The sequence below is a fragment of the Dipodomys ordii genome, unplaced genomic scaffold (assembly GCF_000151885.1).
Source record: "Dipodomys ordii isolate 6190 unplaced genomic scaffold, Dord_2.0 Scaffold92, whole genome shotgun sequence".
In the NCBI taxonomy this organism is placed as follows: Eukaryota; Metazoa; Chordata; class Mammalia; order Rodentia; family Heteromyidae; genus Dipodomys; species Dipodomys ordii.
The window spans coordinates 2,470,853-2,488,107 of record NW_012267308.1 but is presented as its reverse complement, the minus strand read 5'-3'; the positions used below and the strand labels follow the sequence as shown (position 1 = coordinate 2,488,107).

Genomic DNA, 17,255 nt, shown 5'->3' with positions numbered 1-17,255 from the left:
CACACACACACACACTATCAAGCTCCTTCCTCTTATAGGCTATTAATCCCTAGGGCTGAGATTTTTCTATTTCCAAAGTTTTGGTGCAACAGGGTTCATCTGTTTGTTAGGCTGTTCCCCTAATTCTGTTTATACTTGATGATTTTTTTTTTATGTACCAGACTTGGCCTCACAATCTTGCTTAGCTTTTTTGCTTAAGGTTGTCACTCTACCACTTGAGCCACCCAGGAAGCCTGAATGGGGTGGATTGATTAATTCGTTTTTGGTGCTAGCACTGGCTGGGGCTTGAACTCAGGGCCTGAGCTTTTTTTTTTTTGCCCAAGGTTAGTGCTTTACCACTTGAGCCACAGCTCCACTTCTGCCTTTTTGGTGGTTCATTGGAAATAAGATTCTTCTGGTCTTTCTTGGCCTGGTTTGGTTTTGAATCATGATTCTCAGATCTCAGGTTTCCAAGTAGCTGTGATTATAGACGTGAACCACTACACCTGTCCTGAGTAGGATTTAAATCCTGTTCTGTTTGGCCTCTGGCCCAAAGTCAGTGATGGATAATATGAGCTCTGTTCTTGGGACCAGAAGTGGCCCTCTTGCAGTCATCTGCAGTTGTCCCTCCCAATGATTTCACAGCTTCAACATCCCTCGTGCGAAGAGAGAGCTGGCCCAGCTGAACAAATGCACCTCCCCACAGCAGAAGCTGCTCTGCCTGAGGAAGGTGATACAGCTCATCACCCAGTCTCCCAGCCACAGAGGTGCATGCCTGGGGAAGGGGCCGGCATGGGTGGGGAGGGGGAGCGCCCACACCCCTACCTGATGGCATGCTGTCCTAAGCGTCTTGGAGGGCTAGACTAGGCTCAATCTGTGGAAATACAGACCAAGAAGCAGCAGTGTTCACCTGTTTGCTTGAAAAACAATTTTGGTTGTGTGTGTGCCAAACCTGAATTTGAAACTCAGGGCCTCACAGTCTTGCTTAGCTAGTTTACTTAAGGCTGGTAGGCTGCCACTTGAGCCAAACCTCCAATTCCAGTTTTTTGACTGTTTGAATGGAGATAAGAGTCTCATGGATTTTCCTGCCCAGGCTGGTTTTGAACCATAATCCTCACATATCAGCCTCTTGATTATAGGTCTGAGCCAACAATACCTAGCAGTGCTATGTGTTTTGTGTGTGTGTATATGTGTGCGCATGTGTGTGCCAGGCCTAAGACTTGAACTCAGGGCCTGTCACTAACCTTAAGCTGCTGCTTCTTTGTTAGTTTGTGGGTTTTTGTTTTTGTTTTTGTTTTTTTTTTGCTCAAGGCTAGTGAGTCCCCTACTGCTTGAGCTGCACCTCCACTTCTGGCTGTTTGGCTGTTTTAGTGAAGACAAGAGTCTCACAGACTTTCTTGCCCAAGCTGGCTGTGACTGGGATCCTCAGATCTCAGCTTTTTGAAGAGTTAGGATTAAAAGTGTGAGCTGCCAAGCCCAGCTAGTGCTGTGTATTTTATCCCTTTGAATCTGACAGGTGATTTAGACGCCTGAAAGGAAACTGTGATGAAATCCCTCCCGATGTCCAAGCTCTCTGGAGCCTGGTTTTGTGGCCACTCATAAACATTCTCCTGTTTCAGGCACATGCTGGCTTTGAACTGTGTTTTCTCCCCTTGTAGTTAACTTGGAGACCATGTGTGCCGATGATCTTCTATCAGTCCTGTTGTATTTGCTTGTGAAGACAGAAATCCCTAATTGGTAACTCTTTTCTTTTTTGTTGCAATATTTTGTGTGTGTGTGCATGTGCATGTGCCAGTCCTGGGGCTTGAACTCAGGGTCTGGGTTCTGTCCCTGACCTGCTCTTTGCTCATAACTAGTGCTCTATCACTTGAGCCATAAACAGCTTCACTTCTGGCTTTTTGGTGGTTCATGGTGGTTCCCGCCCAGGATGGATTTGAACTATGATCTTCTAGATCTTAGCTTCCTGAGTGGCTAGAATCCCAGATGCAAGCCACAGACCCTAGCTGCAGCATGTTTTAAGGCAGTAAAACTGTTTGCTTGTTTTTGTCAGGATGGCAAATTTGAGTTATATGAAAAGCTTCCGATTCTGCAGCTCAGCAAAAGATGAATTGGGATACTGCCTGACCTCCATCGAGGCTGCAATCCAGTATATCCGCCAAGGGAGCCTGTCTGCAAAGCCCCCTGTAAGCTCTCCCTCCGACCCCACCTGTGCTTTGGGGGTGTCCTAGCATCATTAGTGGGGCTCTGGGGTTGGCTATAGGTAAGAGCATTCTTACATTCATACGACATTCATACATCATTCCCTTCCTTTGCCCCAAGAAAGAGATCTCAGAACCTGGGTACTGTCCCTGAGCTTTTTCACTCAAGGCTGGTACGCTACAACTTGAGCCACAGCTGCACTTCTGTTTGCCGGCTCATTGAAGATAAGAGTCCCACAGAAGCCCGGTGCTGGTGGCTCATACCTGTAATCCTTGCTACTCAGGAGGCTGAGATCTGAGGATCACGGTTCAAAGCCAGCCCAGGCAGGAAAGTCCATGAGACAGGAAAAACGGAATTGCCTCTGTGGCTTAAGTGGTAGCATGCTTACCTTGAGCTGAAGATCTCAGCCTCCTGAGTAACTAGGATGACAGGTGTGAGCCACCAGTGCCCAGCCAGGAATTTGAAGTGTCTTCCTAGACTTTGGTCTCTATTTGATACCTGATTTTGTAATTTTAATTTGTTGTCAGTTGTGGGGCTTGAACTCAGGGCCTGGGTACTGTCCCTTAGCGTTTTCCATTCAAGGCTGGCGTTCTACCACATGAGCCACAGTTCCACCTCTGGTGCCTGATCTTTTCACAAGTCTTTTCCATGTCCTCCCACTGATCACTGGGGTGCAGAATCCAGCCTATCAGATGGCTTCCTGACTATAGCAGAACCCCTGGTTGGCACAACATAGGGAGGGTCGTGTAGGCACTAGCGTAGACCAGGACAGAGGTGTGCAGAGTCCAGATGTCCATCTGGAGGCTGATGGCGTGGGGATGGGACATTCCACATTTGGAAGTGACACATTCCACACCCATGAAGCCACTGCCCTGAGATTGATTGGTCCCTGGAGGCAGCAGCTCTCTATGGCCCCACCCCCAACCACCCAAGGAGAATCTGCTGTGTTCCCTCAGTGTGCGGACCAAGGATGGTGAGAGGGCCCTTCTGGTCCTGTCCTGCCCTGCCCTGAGCTACATGACTGGGGTTCTACCTGGGCCTGGACAGCGGTACTGATAGCTCAGTTGGTCTGTGATCACAAGTTGTTTGTGTTTCCTGTAGGAGTCTGAAGGATTGGGAGACAGACTGTTCCTTAAGCAGAAAATGAACTTCCTGTCACAGATGGCTTCCACTCCTACTGACTGCCTGTTTAAGGTAAGGTCCCGGGGCTTTTTCATGGGCAAATGGCCCAGCTTTCAGTGTCCAAAAAAAAAACAGGCACTAGTGTCTCATGCCTGTATCCAAACTACCAAGGAGTCTGAGACCTGAGGATCTTGGTTCCAAGCCAGCTCGGGCGGGAAAATCCATGTAATGCTTATCTCCAGTGAACCAGCAAAAAAGCTGGAAGTGGAACCTTGAGCAAAACTCAGGGACAGCTCTCAGATCCTGAATTCAAGCCCCAGAACTGGCACACATTAAAAAAAAAATCCAGAAAGTGAAGCTAAAAATCTGGGAAGTGTAGCCGGGCGCCAGTGGCTCACACCTGTAATCCTAGCTACTCAGGAGACTGAGATCTGAGGATTGCGGTTCAAAGCCAGCCCGGGCAGGAAAGTCCATGAGACTCTTATCTCTAATAAACCACTAGAAAACCGGAAATGCAGTGTGACTCAAGTGGTAGAGCGCTTGCCTTGAGCTGAAGAGCTGAGGGATAGCGCCCACGCCCAGAGTTCAAGCCCCACGACTGACCAAAAAACCCTGCAAAGTGGAGCTATGGCTCACATGGTAGAGCACCAGCCTTAAGTGGAAAAATGAAGGGATGGCACCCAGGCCCCACTGCCAGTGTGTGCAAGGTGCACATGCACACAAAGTCTGCAAATGGTTGGTGGTTTTGGAGAAGAATGACAGCATTTGGGATGTGGCTTTTCAGCACATTGCATCCGGTAACCAGAAGGAAGTGGAAAAGCTTCTGAGCCAACAGGACTGTGACAGGGATGTCATACAGAAAATGTGCCACCCGCTGTGTTTCTGTGATGACTGCGAGAAACTTGTGTCTGGGTAAGAGGGTGCTGGGAGCTGGGCACCGTGCCCCATGCCTGTAATCCCAGCTACTCAAGGAGCCTGAGATCTGTGCATCCAAGCTTGGGCAGGAATGTCCAGGAGACATCTTTCTAATTAACATCCAAAAAACCAGAAGTGGAGCTGTGGTTCAAGTGGTAGAGCTCCAGCCTTGAGCAGAAAAAGTTCAGTACACCACTCAGGCCCTGCGTTCAAGCCCCCGGACTGACACCAAAAAGAACAGAGGAGAAAGAGATCACACATGGGGGTTTGGTGGAACTTGCCATTGGTGTTCCATGCCCTGGGGATGGAGGCTTTATTCTTTATTCTTACCGCCTCTTGCCTGCCTCCACCAGCACCTGCAATCGGCTGTGTCTGTCTGTTCAGGGAATCAGGCTGCTGTAGGGCTTGCCCAGCCTGGGGAAACCGGCTTCAGGATGGGAGGTTTCAAGGTTCTCCCCATCACGCATGTGGCATCGAATGTTTGGTTCATGTGATGGTCCCAGACCCCAGCTAGTCTGGCATGGCCGAGGGAGAGCCTCTCCCTATCTCCCCTAGGGTTCATTGCTGTGTCTTCTGTCTCTGATTACAGCAGGATGAATGATCCCTCAGTTGTCACTCCATTCTCCAGAGATGACAGTGGCTACACGCCTCTCCACATGGCTGCTCTGTGCGGTAGGTGGCCGTGGCTGGTTCCCGTGGGTTCTGGAACCCTGGGACCCCAGGGAAGCCCAGCTGACGGCGATGCAGCAGGTGCTGTGTCCTGGGTCCACTCGTTGGGCCGGGAAAGGGCAAGGCCCCAGGCCTTGCTGGCTACTGCACCTCCTCCTGGCCCGGAGGACTCTGTGCATGGTTCTCCCTACGTGGAGCCTGCACCTCATGAGCCGGAGTCTCAGCTCATTGAGAATGATAAGTTGGTTGTTGCAGCTCTCTTTTAGAAAATCTTTTGGAGTCAGGGGCCATAATGGTGTTTACTTGTAATCCCAGCTATTTGGGATCCTGAGGCAGGAAGGAGACAAGTTCAAGGTCAGCTTGGGCAGCGTAGCAAAAGTGCATCAATAAATGAATTTTTTAGTTGTGTGTGTGTGTGTGTGTGTCTGTGTCTGTGTGTATACATGTTGATCCTGGGGTTTGAACTCAGGGCCTGGGTGCTGTCCCTGAGCTTTTGTGCTCAAGGCTGGCACTCTACCATTTGTGCTCCATTTCTGGCTCTTTGCTGATTAATTGGAGATAAGAGTCTCATGGACTTTCTTGATCCTGGCTGCCTTAGAACCACGATCCTCAGGTCTCAGGATGACAGGCATGAGCCACCAGTGCCCAGCTAGACTTTTAAGGGAGAAAAGTGCAAGGTTGGGATGTAGCACAGCGGCAGGCCCCTTACCCAGCGCGTGTGATGAACAGAACAAAACACCCCATCACTGCCTGCGTGGCAGGGGTTTCAAGTGTGAACCACTGGCGCCTTTCTTGGCTCTGGCTCTTACCTAGCAGTTGTCATGCCTGGCCCAAGAGGGGGAGCATGTGTGTGGGTTTGTTTTCTCCGGGCAGCCCCTCTCTTCCCTTCCCCAGCCTGATGTCCCTCTGTTATACAGGACAGGCGTCACTCGTTGACCTGCTGGTGTCCAAGGGTGCGGCAGTGAATGCCACAGACTACCATGGTGCTACCCCGCTGCACCTGGCATGTCAGAAGGGCTATCAAAGCGTGACGGTGAGTGGCAGGGCGGCACGGTGCCCACAGGAGCTCAGATCTGCAAGGCGACATGATGGTCCGGCGGTATATCCTGTGCTGCCTGCTCCCAGAGCCACACTTCTCTGAGCCACACAGGCCTTGTCCTCTCAGGGCAGTGGGGAGCCTGCCTGGCCTCGCTGGACCACAGTCCTGGGTTGACTGGGGAAATGTCTGATCATCTGGCAGAGGGAAGGGCAGGGCTCTAGATGCTTGCCTTCCATGTCTCCAAACTCTGGTGGAAGCGTGAGAGGGGGCATAATTTTAATAATAGCACAGGCTGAGCAATGCCATCTGCCAAACACTTGGGGGGGCGGAGGATGTTTTGGATTTCAGATCCTTAGGAAATTTTGGAATTTACATGTGCATAATGGTTTCTGTTGGGGATAGGATCCAATTCCAAACCCAAAATTCACTTATGTTTCTGATACATAGAAGGTAACTTTATATAATACTAATAATAGTAATAAAATATATATAGTGGGTATCATATAGTAATATAAAAATATATAATAGAGAAATGTTTTATAGGTTAACATAATACATAATGTATAAGTGTACAACATATGTTATAATACACTTATATGTAGTGTATAATACAATAGTGCTATATTAATAATTATATAAATATATAAATATAATGTGTTCATATATAAATTTATAAATACATTTTAATATACTACATAAACATATCACTGTTATATAATTGTTACATGCATATGTAACATAATATATAAAATAATATAATAATTATTAGGTTTTCCTGTAATGGGGGTTGAGCTCCGGGGTCAGGGCTTGTGCCCTTTGCTGGGGTTCAGCTGATGTCTTTTGTCCCCCAAAGCTCCTGTTGCTTCACTACAAGGCCAGTACCGACATCCAGGACAACAACGGCCACACCCCACTCCACCTGGCCTGCACCCACGGCCATGAGGACGTACGTCATTTCCTATCTACTGTCACTCAGCATTTCCTTTGAGAAATGCCAGTCATGGGGCTTGAACTCGGGGCCTGGACACTGTCCCTTGGATTTTTCACTCAAGTCTTGTGCTCTACCACTTGAGCCACACCTCCACTGCAGGTGGATCTCAGGCTCCCGAGCACCTGTGGTTGCAGGTGTGCGCCACCTTGCACCCAGCCATTTTGTCCCATTGCTTTGCAGTGTGTGAAGGCGCTGGTATACTACGACGCGCAGTTGTGCCGGCTGGACATCAGCAATGAGAAAGGAGACACACCTCTCCACATAGCTGCGCGCTGGGGTTACCAAGGCATCATCGAGACGCTCCTGCAGAACGGGGCTCCCACGGATGTCCAGAACAGAATGAAAGAAACACCACTGCAGTGTGCATTAAACGCAAAGGTAGCCCGCCATGGAACAACTAAAAACAGCCAAAAAATAACCCAGGGTCAGGGTGATAGAGCGGCCTCACTGGGCACACAGCCATAGGGCCAAACAAACAAAAATGAGACATGGCCTGCCTTCTCTCTGCTTCATTTAGGGCCTCACTATTCCTGGGTTTTACTTAATGGCTTTCAATATGACTAGCTTTATTTTATTTTATTTATTTGTCAGTCGTGGGGTCTGAACTCTGCTGTCCCTTAGCTTTTTAGCTCAAGGCTAGCGCTCAACCACTTGAGCCACAACACCATTTCTGGCTTTTTTTCTGCTTATGTGGTGCTGAGGAATCAAACCGAGGGCCTCATGCATGCAAGGCAAGCATTCTACTGCTGAGCCACCTTCCCAGCCCCTAGCTTTATTTTATTTTATTTTATTTTGGGTCCAGTCATGGGGCCTGAACTCTGGGCCTGGGCGCTGTCCCTCAGCTCTTCAGCTCAAGGCTAGCGCTCTACCACTTGAGCCACAGCGCCACTTCTGGCTTTCTTTTCTTTTTGCTTATGTGGTGCTGAGGAATCGAACCCAGGGCCTCAGACATGCAAGGCCAAGTGCTCTACCACTGAGCCACCTTCCCAGACCCCCTAGCTTTATTTTAATACGTATTCAAATTTTGTATCATCATGGGGACTTCAACTCAGACCCTAGGCTCTTGTCTCTTTTGCTAGCTCAGCTACATTTGACTTTGGCTTTTTGGTAGTTCATTGGAGATAAGAATCAAGTTTTAGCTGGGCATCAGTGGCTCAAGCCTGTTATCCAAGCTACTCAGGAGCCTGAGACCTGAGGATCACAGTTCGAAGCCAGCATGGACAGGAAAGTCTATGAGACTCTTATCTCCAATGAACCAGCAAAAAGCTGTAAGTGGAGTTGTGGCTCTAGTGGTAGAGCAAGAAAGCCTTGAGCAAGAAAGCTCAGGGACAGCACCCAGGCCCTGAGTTCAAGCCCCAGGACCAGCATACACACATACAAAAAAGAATCCGAATTTTCTGCCTGAGCTGGCTTTGAACCATGATCCTCAGTGCTCAGTCACCTGAGCACCTAGGATGACAGGCATCCTACACCAGTGCCCGGAATGATGGAGTCTTTGAGATCTTCTAGGGAAAATGGACTCTGCGTTGGACAGGAAATCCGTGGCAGTGGAGGAGCCAGGTTTTTGTTTTTGTTTTTTTTAAATAAGTTTTTTGTTGTGAAAATACTGTACAGAGGGGTTACAATCACATGAACAAGGTAATGAGTACATTTCTTATCAAGCATTGTTGCCGCCTCCTTTGTTTTTCCCCTCCCATCCTTTCCCTTCCATCCCCCCACCCCCACCCCCATGCCTAACTTGTAAAGTTCGTTTTTCGACATAGGGTCTTGTACATCTCATTGCTCATTGTTGCAGTGGGTCAATCTGTATCCCTATTTAAACATTTTGTTTTTTTCCCTTCCCCTCACAAATTATACCAACATCAAATACAGTGAAAACAGGGGTTATGCCGTGGGGGAGGGACATACAAAGCAACACGAAAATCACGTAGTACCTTATAAATACGTTAGAAACAATAGCAAGAAAGTAAAAACCACTTGTGTCTTTATCTTGGGGTTCATTTCATTTAACATCATCTTATCTGACCTTTTCTGCTTGTCTCAGCTATATACTAGTTATTGCAAATAAGGGAAACCATGGGACCTATGTTTCTTTGGACCTGGCTTACTTTACTTAATATAATTTTTTCCAAGTCTTTCCATTTCCTAACAAATGGGGCAATGTCATTCTTTCTGATGGAGGCATAGAATTCCATTGTGTATACATACCACATTTTCTTGATCCATTCATCTACTGAGGGGCATCTGGGTTGGTTCCATATCTTAGCTATGGTAAATAATGCTGCAATAATGCTGGTAGCTTTAGTGTGGTCTTGTTTGTGATCATTTGGGTAAATGCCCCAAAGTGGGATTGCTGAGTCATAGGGGAGCTCTATGTGGAGTCTTTTGAGGAACCTCCATACTGCTTTCCAAAGTGGTTGCACAAGTTTACATTCCCACCAACAATGCAGTAAGGTTTCCTTCTGTCCACATCCCTTCCAGCGTCTGTTGTTATTAGAGTTCTTGATTATAGCCATTCTAACTGGGGTGAGGTGGAATCTCAATATTGTTTTGATTTGCATTTCTTTTTTTTTTTTTTTTTTTCGTGGGGCTTGAACTCTGGGCCTGCGCGCTGTCCCTCAGCTCTTCAGCTCAAGGCGAGCGCTCTACCACTTGAGCTACAGCACCACTTCCTGATTTGCATTTCTTTTATGACTAGAGGAGTTGAGCATTTCTTCATTCTTATTGAGGAGCCAGCTTTATCTGCTGTGTACCCCAGTAACTTCCCACTCACTCTGGCTCTTGGTTTTTGGTATGAGGGCCTCAGGACGCTGGCTGTGCTGTTTTCTGTAGGGCAGGCAGTCAGTGGGGCCTCTGCTCAATGCTCTCCCTACCTCTTTGTCCTCCAGATTCTGTCTGTAATGCAAGCCCACCAGCTGCCCTCAGACAGGAGGCCCACACTTGGTGAGGTAAGTCCTTCAAGCCGGGCTGCTTGCTGACAGTGGTGTCCTTGGCCTCTTCTTATGGCCTCACAGGTTGTTGAGCCCTTTGTCTCCTTTTTTTCTTTTTTTTAAATCAGTCATAGCTGGGCACCGGTGGCTCATGCCTATAATCCTAGCTACTCAAGAGGCTGAGATCTGAGGATCGCGGTTCAAAGCCAACCCTGGGCAGGAAATGTCTGTGAGACTCGTATCTCCAATAAACCACTAGAAAATCGCAAGTGGCACTAGAAAATCGGAAGTGGCACTATGGCTCAAGTGGTAGAGTGCTAGCCTTGAGCTGAAGAGCTGAGGGACAGCGCCCAAGCCCAGAGTTCAAGCCCCATGACTGATCAAAAAAAAAAAAAATCAGTCGTGGGGCTTGAACTCAGGGCCTGAGCTGTCCCTGAGCTTTTGTGCCAAGGCAAGTGCTCTACCACGTAGAGCCACATTGCTACTTGTAGTTTTCTGATGGTTCATTGGAGATAAGAGTCTCAAGGACTTTCCTGCCCAGGCTGTGATGCTCAGATCTCAGCTTTCTGAGTAGCTAGGATGGCACGAGACACCAGCACCTGGGTGTTTTTTGTTTTTGGTCCAAGATTGGGACTCAACCTCTGTACCTGAGGCTTTTACTCATTGGCTAGTACTCTACCAACTTTGGAGCCATGCCTCCAACCCCAGCCCCACGTCTCTTGTTCCTCCTAGGTCCCTTCCCAGTCCCCTCAGCGCTCCATGGACTCCATCAGCCAGGACTCATCCACCTCCAGCTTCTCCTCAGCATTGGTGAGCTCTCGGCAAGAAGAGGCCAAGAAGGACTTCAGAGAGGTGAGTCTCGGGTGGGAGATGGTGAAGAGGATTCTGGGATCCTAGTATCATGGTGGCTGGCTAAAGAGCTGTAGCCTGGCTAGGTGCTAGGAGCTCATGCCTGTAATCACAGCCACTCAGGAGACTGAGATTTGAGGATCACTGGTTCAAAACCAGCCTGGGCCCTCCCCCACGGTATAACCCCTGCTTTCACTGTATTTGATGTTGGTATAATTTGTGGAGGGGAAGGGAAAAAACAAATCGTTTAACTAGGGATACAGGTGGACCCATTGCAACAATGAGACGTACAAGTCGTTAGGTCGAAAACGAACTTTACAACTTTGGTGGCGGGGGGAGGGTTGAGTGGAGGGGTGGGGGAGGATCGGATGGGAAGGGGAAACAAAGGAGGAGGCTACAATGCTTGATAAGAAATGCACTCATTATCTTGCCCATGTAATTGTAACCCCTCTGTACAGTATTTTCACACACACACAAAAAAAAAACCAGCCTGGGCATGAAAGTTTGTGACACTCTTTTTATCTCCAATGAACCACCAACAAGCTGGAAGTGGAGGTGTGGTTCAAGTGGTAAAGTACTAGTGTTGAGTGAAAAAGCCAAATGAGAGCATGAGGTCCGGAGTTCAAGTCCTAGTACTGGCTCCAAACAAAAGCAAAAAATAAACTCACCCATCAAAGTGTACAGATAGAGGCTGTTAAGATTTCAGAAGATTTATGTTACTTCTGGTTTTTTAGTTTATATTAAAATCTTTCCCTGACATTCTTTTTTCCTTTTATTAAGGTAGAAAAACTATTAAGAGCTGTTGCAGATGGAGATCTAGAAATGGTGAGTTTTTGGACATGTAATGCCTAAAGCTTGCTCTCAGCTCTGGGATGTAAAACATTTACATCCCAGGGTCTTCCTGCTCAGGCTCAAGTGGTGTGGACTCTGCTCAACTCTATCTAGAGGGTACTGTTAATATATTTGGTAAGCCAAATATCATGGATTACTACCTGTGGTTTTCACCAAATGTGGTCAGCATTATAAGCACATTTTAAAAAGCCAAAAGAAGCCAGCTGCCAATGGCTCACACCTGTAATCCTAGCTACACAGGAGGCTGAGATCTGGAGGATCATGATTTTGAAGCCAGTGTGGGCAGGAAAGTCGATGAGACTCTTTTTTTCCAATTAACTACCAAAAAGCAGGAAGTGAAATTGTGTGACTCAAATGGTAGAGATTACAGGTGTGAGCTACAAGTGCGTAGCTTCTTTCCACTTTGTGTGTGTGTGTGTCTGTGCACGCCTTCTTCCACTTGAGCAACAGCTCCACTTGTGGCTTCTTTGGGTAGTTTACTGGAAATAAGAGTCTCATGGACTTTACTGCCCTGGTTGGCTTTGTACCACAATCCTCAGATCTTAGCCTCCTGAGTAAATGGGATGACAGGTGTGAGCCACTGGTACCTGGCCACCTGTTCCTTTTTTGAGAAAGAGGAAGAGAGTTCGTGTGAGCTGTGATGATGGTAGGTTGGTCCCTATGTTTCCATTGAAAGAACATAGAAAAGCCCGAACATGAGGAACTCTGGAGTCTTCTCTGGGAAGCCATGTCTTAATGTCTTCAGTGGTTCAACAGTGATGTGTAGGTCAATTTGCAGCAGATTTATGTGTACGCATATGGTGTGCGCATATGTGCGTGTGTGCATGCATGCGTCACTCAGGATAGCCTTTAGTCCCTGTCTTTCCTTACTGCCCACCGCCAGGTGCGCTACCTTCTGGAGTGGACAGAGGAGGACCTGGATGAAGCCGATGATGCTGTTGGTGTGGCAGGTGTGGAATTCTGCCACCCCTTGTGCCAGTGCCCAAAGTGTGCTCCAGCTCAGAAGGTTTGCTCTTGTTCTGTCCTTAGGGGGAGGGTGAAGTATGCCTCACCTCTACCTCTCAGCCAGTGATGATCGAGTATCGGTGAATAAATGGCCCCCAGTGCTGGTGTCTCCGTAGCAGAGGATGGAATGCTGCAGACACTGGTGCGGGGTGGGGTTTGGGCTGGCTGCCTGCCGCATGGCACCGAGTGGGCAGGGTGAGCCCACGCAGTTCAAGTAGACTGGAGGGAGAGACCCTTGTTGGCCTGGTTCAATGTCCACAGTGGGTCACACCTGTAATCCCAGCTACTTTGGAGGCAGAATTAGGAGGATTGTGGTTCAAGTCTAGTAGCCCGGGAAAAAATGTCGTCATAATTACAGGCCTCACAGGGCATGTCGCAATCAATTGGGTCCTTCCTAAGTTTTGTTTTTAATGTGCATGTACTGGGGCTTGAACTGAGGGCCTCACACTCTTGCTTAGCTTTATCTTTTTTCTTTCTTCCTTTTTTTTTTTTTTCCAGACCTGAGGTTTGCACTCAGACACTGGGATCTGTCCCCGAGCCTCTCTGTGCTCAAAGCTAGCACTCTCCTGCTTGAGCCCCAGAACCACGTCCCTTTTCTGTGTATGTGGTACTGAGGAAATCGAACCCAGGGCTTCATGCATGCTAGGCAAGCACTCTACCACTGAGCCACATTCCAGCCCCTAGCTTATTCTACCCAAGGCTGATGTAAAGTTTACCATTTGAACCACAACTTAGGGCTTTTTGCTGGTTCATTAGAGATAAGGGTGTCACAGACTTTCCTGCCTAGGCTAGCTTTGAACCACAATCCTCAGATCTTGGCCCTTCTGAGTAGGTTTGATTACAGGTAGGAGCAACAGTGCTACCCTTACCTTTTGTGTTGGGAGTGAGATGAGGTGTTTCAGTTTCTTCCTGGGGCTAGCCACAGACTTTCACTATTGAGTTGCCTGTCACTGGAGGGTGGGGTGGGGCTCATTTTCAGGAGATTGCTTTATTAAACACAGAAGTTAAAGCCTGGTGCTGGGGACTGGGAATGTAGCTTAGTGGAAGAGTGCTTGCTTAGCATGCATGAAGCCCTCTGTTCAATTCCTCAGTACCACATAAACAGAAAAAGCTGGACGTGGCTCTGTGGCTCAAGTGGCAGAGTGCTATCCTTGAGCAAAAGCAGCTCAGGGACAGTGCCCAGGCCCTGAGTTCAAGCCCCAGGACCTACAGAAAAAAAAAAAAGCCTGGTTCTGGTGGGTCACACCTATAATCCTAGCTACTTAGGAGGCTTAGATCTGAGGATCACAGTTCAAAGCCAGCTTGGGCAGGAAAGTCTGTGAGACTCTTATTCCCAGTGAACCAGCAAAAAAGCTGGAAGTGGAGCTGTGGTTCAGGCAGTACAGCACCAGCCATGAGCAAAAGAGCTCATAGACCATGTCTAGGCCCTGAGTTCAAGCCTAAGACTGGCACCAAAAAAACCAACCAAACAACAAAAAAAAATCCCAACACTGAAAAAGAGAAATGAATCTGTTACACAAGGCTGAAAGAGTAGGGGATCCACCAGGGCAGTGGGATGGAATTCTGGACCCCAGGGCACAAGGCATCCATTTTCAGGTGGGTTTCTGGAACCCTTACAACTCTTCTCTCCATCATGTGCCTTTGCTAGAAGCTGGCCAAGGTTCCTGCCAGTGGGCTGGGGGTGAACGTGACCAATCAAGACGGTGCCTCCCCCCTGCATGTGGCTGCCCTTCATGGCCGGGCCGACCTCGTTCTCCTCCTGTTGAAGCATGGCGCCAGCCCAAGTGCCAGAGACAAGGCGCAAGCCACACCCCTCCACCTGGCCTGCCGGAAGGGCCACTTTGAGGTATGGCTTCTGGCCCCTTCATGGACCGCAGGGGCTGGCTAGACCCTCACCCGGTGACAGTGGACAGAGGAAAGCCAGGGCTTGGCCAGAGGACCGGCTTGCTTCCTTCTCCCACCCTAAGATCCTGAGATGCAGACCCTAGAACACACAACTCTGGTCCCTGGGCATGGAGAGACTCCCTTCCACCCCCTATCAACCTGAGTGGCCCAAAGCCATGAGTTCCAATTTTGAACCCAGTAAGAGCTGGCTCTGGTGGCCAGATATTGGACTTGCCACCACCCTTGGCCTGTGCCAAATGGCGTAAGATTTTCTCAAATGTGTATTATGCAGAGGAGTCCTGGGGGAAGTTTGGATCCATTCAAAGAAAGGCTGAGCCTTTCTTTTTTAGGAATTTTATTTTTCCTTTTTTGTTCCAGTCTTGAGGCTTGAACTCAGGGCCTAGGTTCTATCCATGAGCTTTTGTGCTCCAGGCTGGCATTTTACCACTTGAGCCACAGCTCCACTTCTGGGTTTTTCCTGATTGATTGGACATAAGAGTCCTACTTTCCTGCCTGGGCTAGCTTTTAACTACGAGGCTCAGATCCCAGCCTCTTGAGTAACTGGGATTACAGGTGTGAGCTACCAGCATCCAGGTAGAGGATTTTCATGAAAGCTGAAATGCTTCTCTGGAGTAGGTGGTGAAATGTCTGCTGGACTCAAATGTGAAACCTGATAAAAAGGACCTGAGTGGGAACACACCCCTGATTTGTGCCTGTGCTGAGGGCCACCATGAAGTTGCAGCCCTACTGCTACAGGTAAGGGCATAAGCCACTAGGCCATTTTCCCTGTGTTTGGAGCAGCCCACCCGCCACTCACCTGTTAGGGGCTTGCACCTGCTGCGGTCATGTGAGGATCTATGTTAGCATGGGCCAGCGCCTCTGTGTCCATGCTGATTCTGGAGGCAGCCTCAGGATGGGGCTGGGCTTTGCTTGAAGGCTCAGGCCCTGCTCACCTAGCAGGATGAGTGGAGTTGTTACCTAATATGTCTCTCTATGTCACTGCGTCTCTTCCCACAAGGTTATATAAGTTGATGGCAGAAGGTAGAATCAGAAGAAGCAAGGAAAAATCCAATTCATCTGTTAAGGAACCTGCTTGGGTGGACTTAAAAAAAAAAGTGTATACTCTGGAGTGTTGAGATTTGAGGATCATGGTTCAAAGCCAGCCAGGCAGGAAAAGTCTGTGAGACTCTTAACTTCAATGGACTACCAAAAATGGGAAGTAGAGCTGTGGATCAAATGGCAGAGTGACTAACCTTAATCAAAAAAGCTAAGAGAGGGCTGGGAAGGTGGCTCAGTGGTAGAGCGCTTGCCTTGCATGCACGAGGCCCTGGGTTCAATTCCTCAGCACCACATAAGCAAAAAGAAAAAAGCCGGAAGTGGCGCTGTGGCTCAAGTGGTAGAGTGCTAGTCTTGAGCTGAAGAGCTGAGGGACAGCGCCCAGGCCCAGAGTTCAGGCCCCAGGACTGGACCAAAAAGAAAAAGCTAAGAGAGGGCTGGGAAGGTGGCTCAGTGGTAGAGTGCTTGCCTTGCATGCATGAAGCCCTGGGTTCAATTCCTCAGTACCACATAAGTGGTAGAGTGCTAGCCTTGAGCTGAAGAGCTGAGGAACAGTGCCCAGGCCCAGAGTTCAGGCCCACAACCCCCCAAAAAAGGAAGAATATGTGTATAGACTAGTGTGTATGTATAGACTAGTGTAGTGGCATGCAGCTGTAATCCCTGCAATCTAGGAAGATGAGGCAGGAGGATTAGGCCCCCAGAGAGCGACCTTGTCTCAAAAGGGAACATGAATAGTTGCAGATTGCTATTGTTTTGTTTCATTCAACATTTAAAAAACTGAGATGCTGGGTGCTGGTAGCACACATGCGCCATCCAAGCTACCCAGGGCTAAGATCTGGGGATGGAGATTCAAAGCAATGAAGCACCTAAAAACTAGAAGTAGAGCTGTGGCTCAAAGTGGTAGAGCACTAGCCTGGAGTCAAAAAAGCTCAGGCAGTGCCCAGCCCACAATTGACAAAAAAAAAAAAAAAAAAATTAACTTTAGATTCCCACTGTTTTGTTTCATTTAACACTAAAAAAAAAAAAAACTGATGAAAATCTTGATTTTTGGACAGGGGGTTTAACTCAGGTAGAAGAACATTTGTATAGCATACAGGAAGTCCTGAATTTAAGCAACAATACCCCAAATAAAAAACAGTGGTCAAGTATGGAGGAAGCCATGTTTTGGTCCATTAGTAACTACATGAGTGGATGGCTTCTGGTCTTCCCATTGCAGTGACAAATGCCACAGGGACATCTTCCTAACATGTTCAAGGCCAGTCCTAGTCCTTGAACTCAGGGCCTGAGCACTGTCCCTGAGCTTCTTTTGCTCAAAGTTAGCACTCTACCACTTGAGAGCCACAGTGCCTCTTCTAGCTTTTTCTGGGTATGCGGTACTGAAGAATTAAACCCAGGGCTTCATGCATGCTAGGCAAGCACTCTACCACTAAACCTGGGAAGAATCTTATAGTAAATTCTTCCCAACCTGGGAAGAATCTTATAGTAAACACCGAAGTACTGCCACCTTGCTTGTGCAGGAGTTCTTTTTTTGGTACTAGTCCTGGGGCTTGAACTCAGGGCCTAGGTGTTGTCTCTGAGCTTTTGTGCTCAAGGCTAGCACTTGACCACTTGAGCCACAGCTCCACTTCTGGCTTTTATTAATTTTTTCTGGTCGTGGGGTTTGAACTCTGGGCCTGGGCGCTGTCCCTCAGCTCTTCAGCTAAAGGCGAGGGCTCTACTACTTAAGCCACAGTACCACTTCTGGTTTTCTGGTGGTTTTATTGGA

General features: G+C 48.3%; 1 protein-coding gene across 1 annotated transcript in view; it reads left to right on the top strand.

Annotated features, from left to right (window-relative positions):
• Ankrd27 (ankyrin repeat domain 27 (VPS9 domain)) overlaps positions 1-17,255 on the top strand; it is a 34,647-nt gene that overhangs the window by 11,219 nt on the left and 6,173 nt on the right. The window contains exons 8-22 of the mRNA XM_013026155.1: positions 620-746; positions 1,638-1,716; positions 2,030-2,162; positions 3,280-3,372; positions 4,085-4,212; positions 4,805-4,887; positions 5,802-5,917; positions 6,777-6,869; positions 7,095-7,292; positions 9,803-9,862; positions 10,577-10,696; positions 11,474-11,518; positions 12,429-12,551; positions 14,199-14,396; positions 15,071-15,190. Coding sequence (XP_012881609.1) covers positions 620-746; positions 1,638-1,716; positions 2,030-2,162; positions 3,280-3,372; positions 4,085-4,212; positions 4,805-4,887; positions 5,802-5,917; positions 6,777-6,869; positions 7,095-7,292; positions 9,803-9,862; positions 10,577-10,696; positions 11,474-11,518; positions 12,429-12,551; positions 14,199-14,396; positions 15,071-15,190 — 1,716 coding nt within the window. The remainder of the gene's footprint in view (positions 1-619; positions 747-1,637; positions 1,717-2,029; positions 2,163-3,279; positions 3,373-4,084; positions 4,213-4,804; positions 4,888-5,801; positions 5,918-6,776; positions 6,870-7,094; positions 7,293-9,802; positions 9,863-10,576; positions 10,697-11,473; positions 11,519-12,428; positions 12,552-14,198; positions 14,397-15,070; positions 15,191-17,255) is intronic.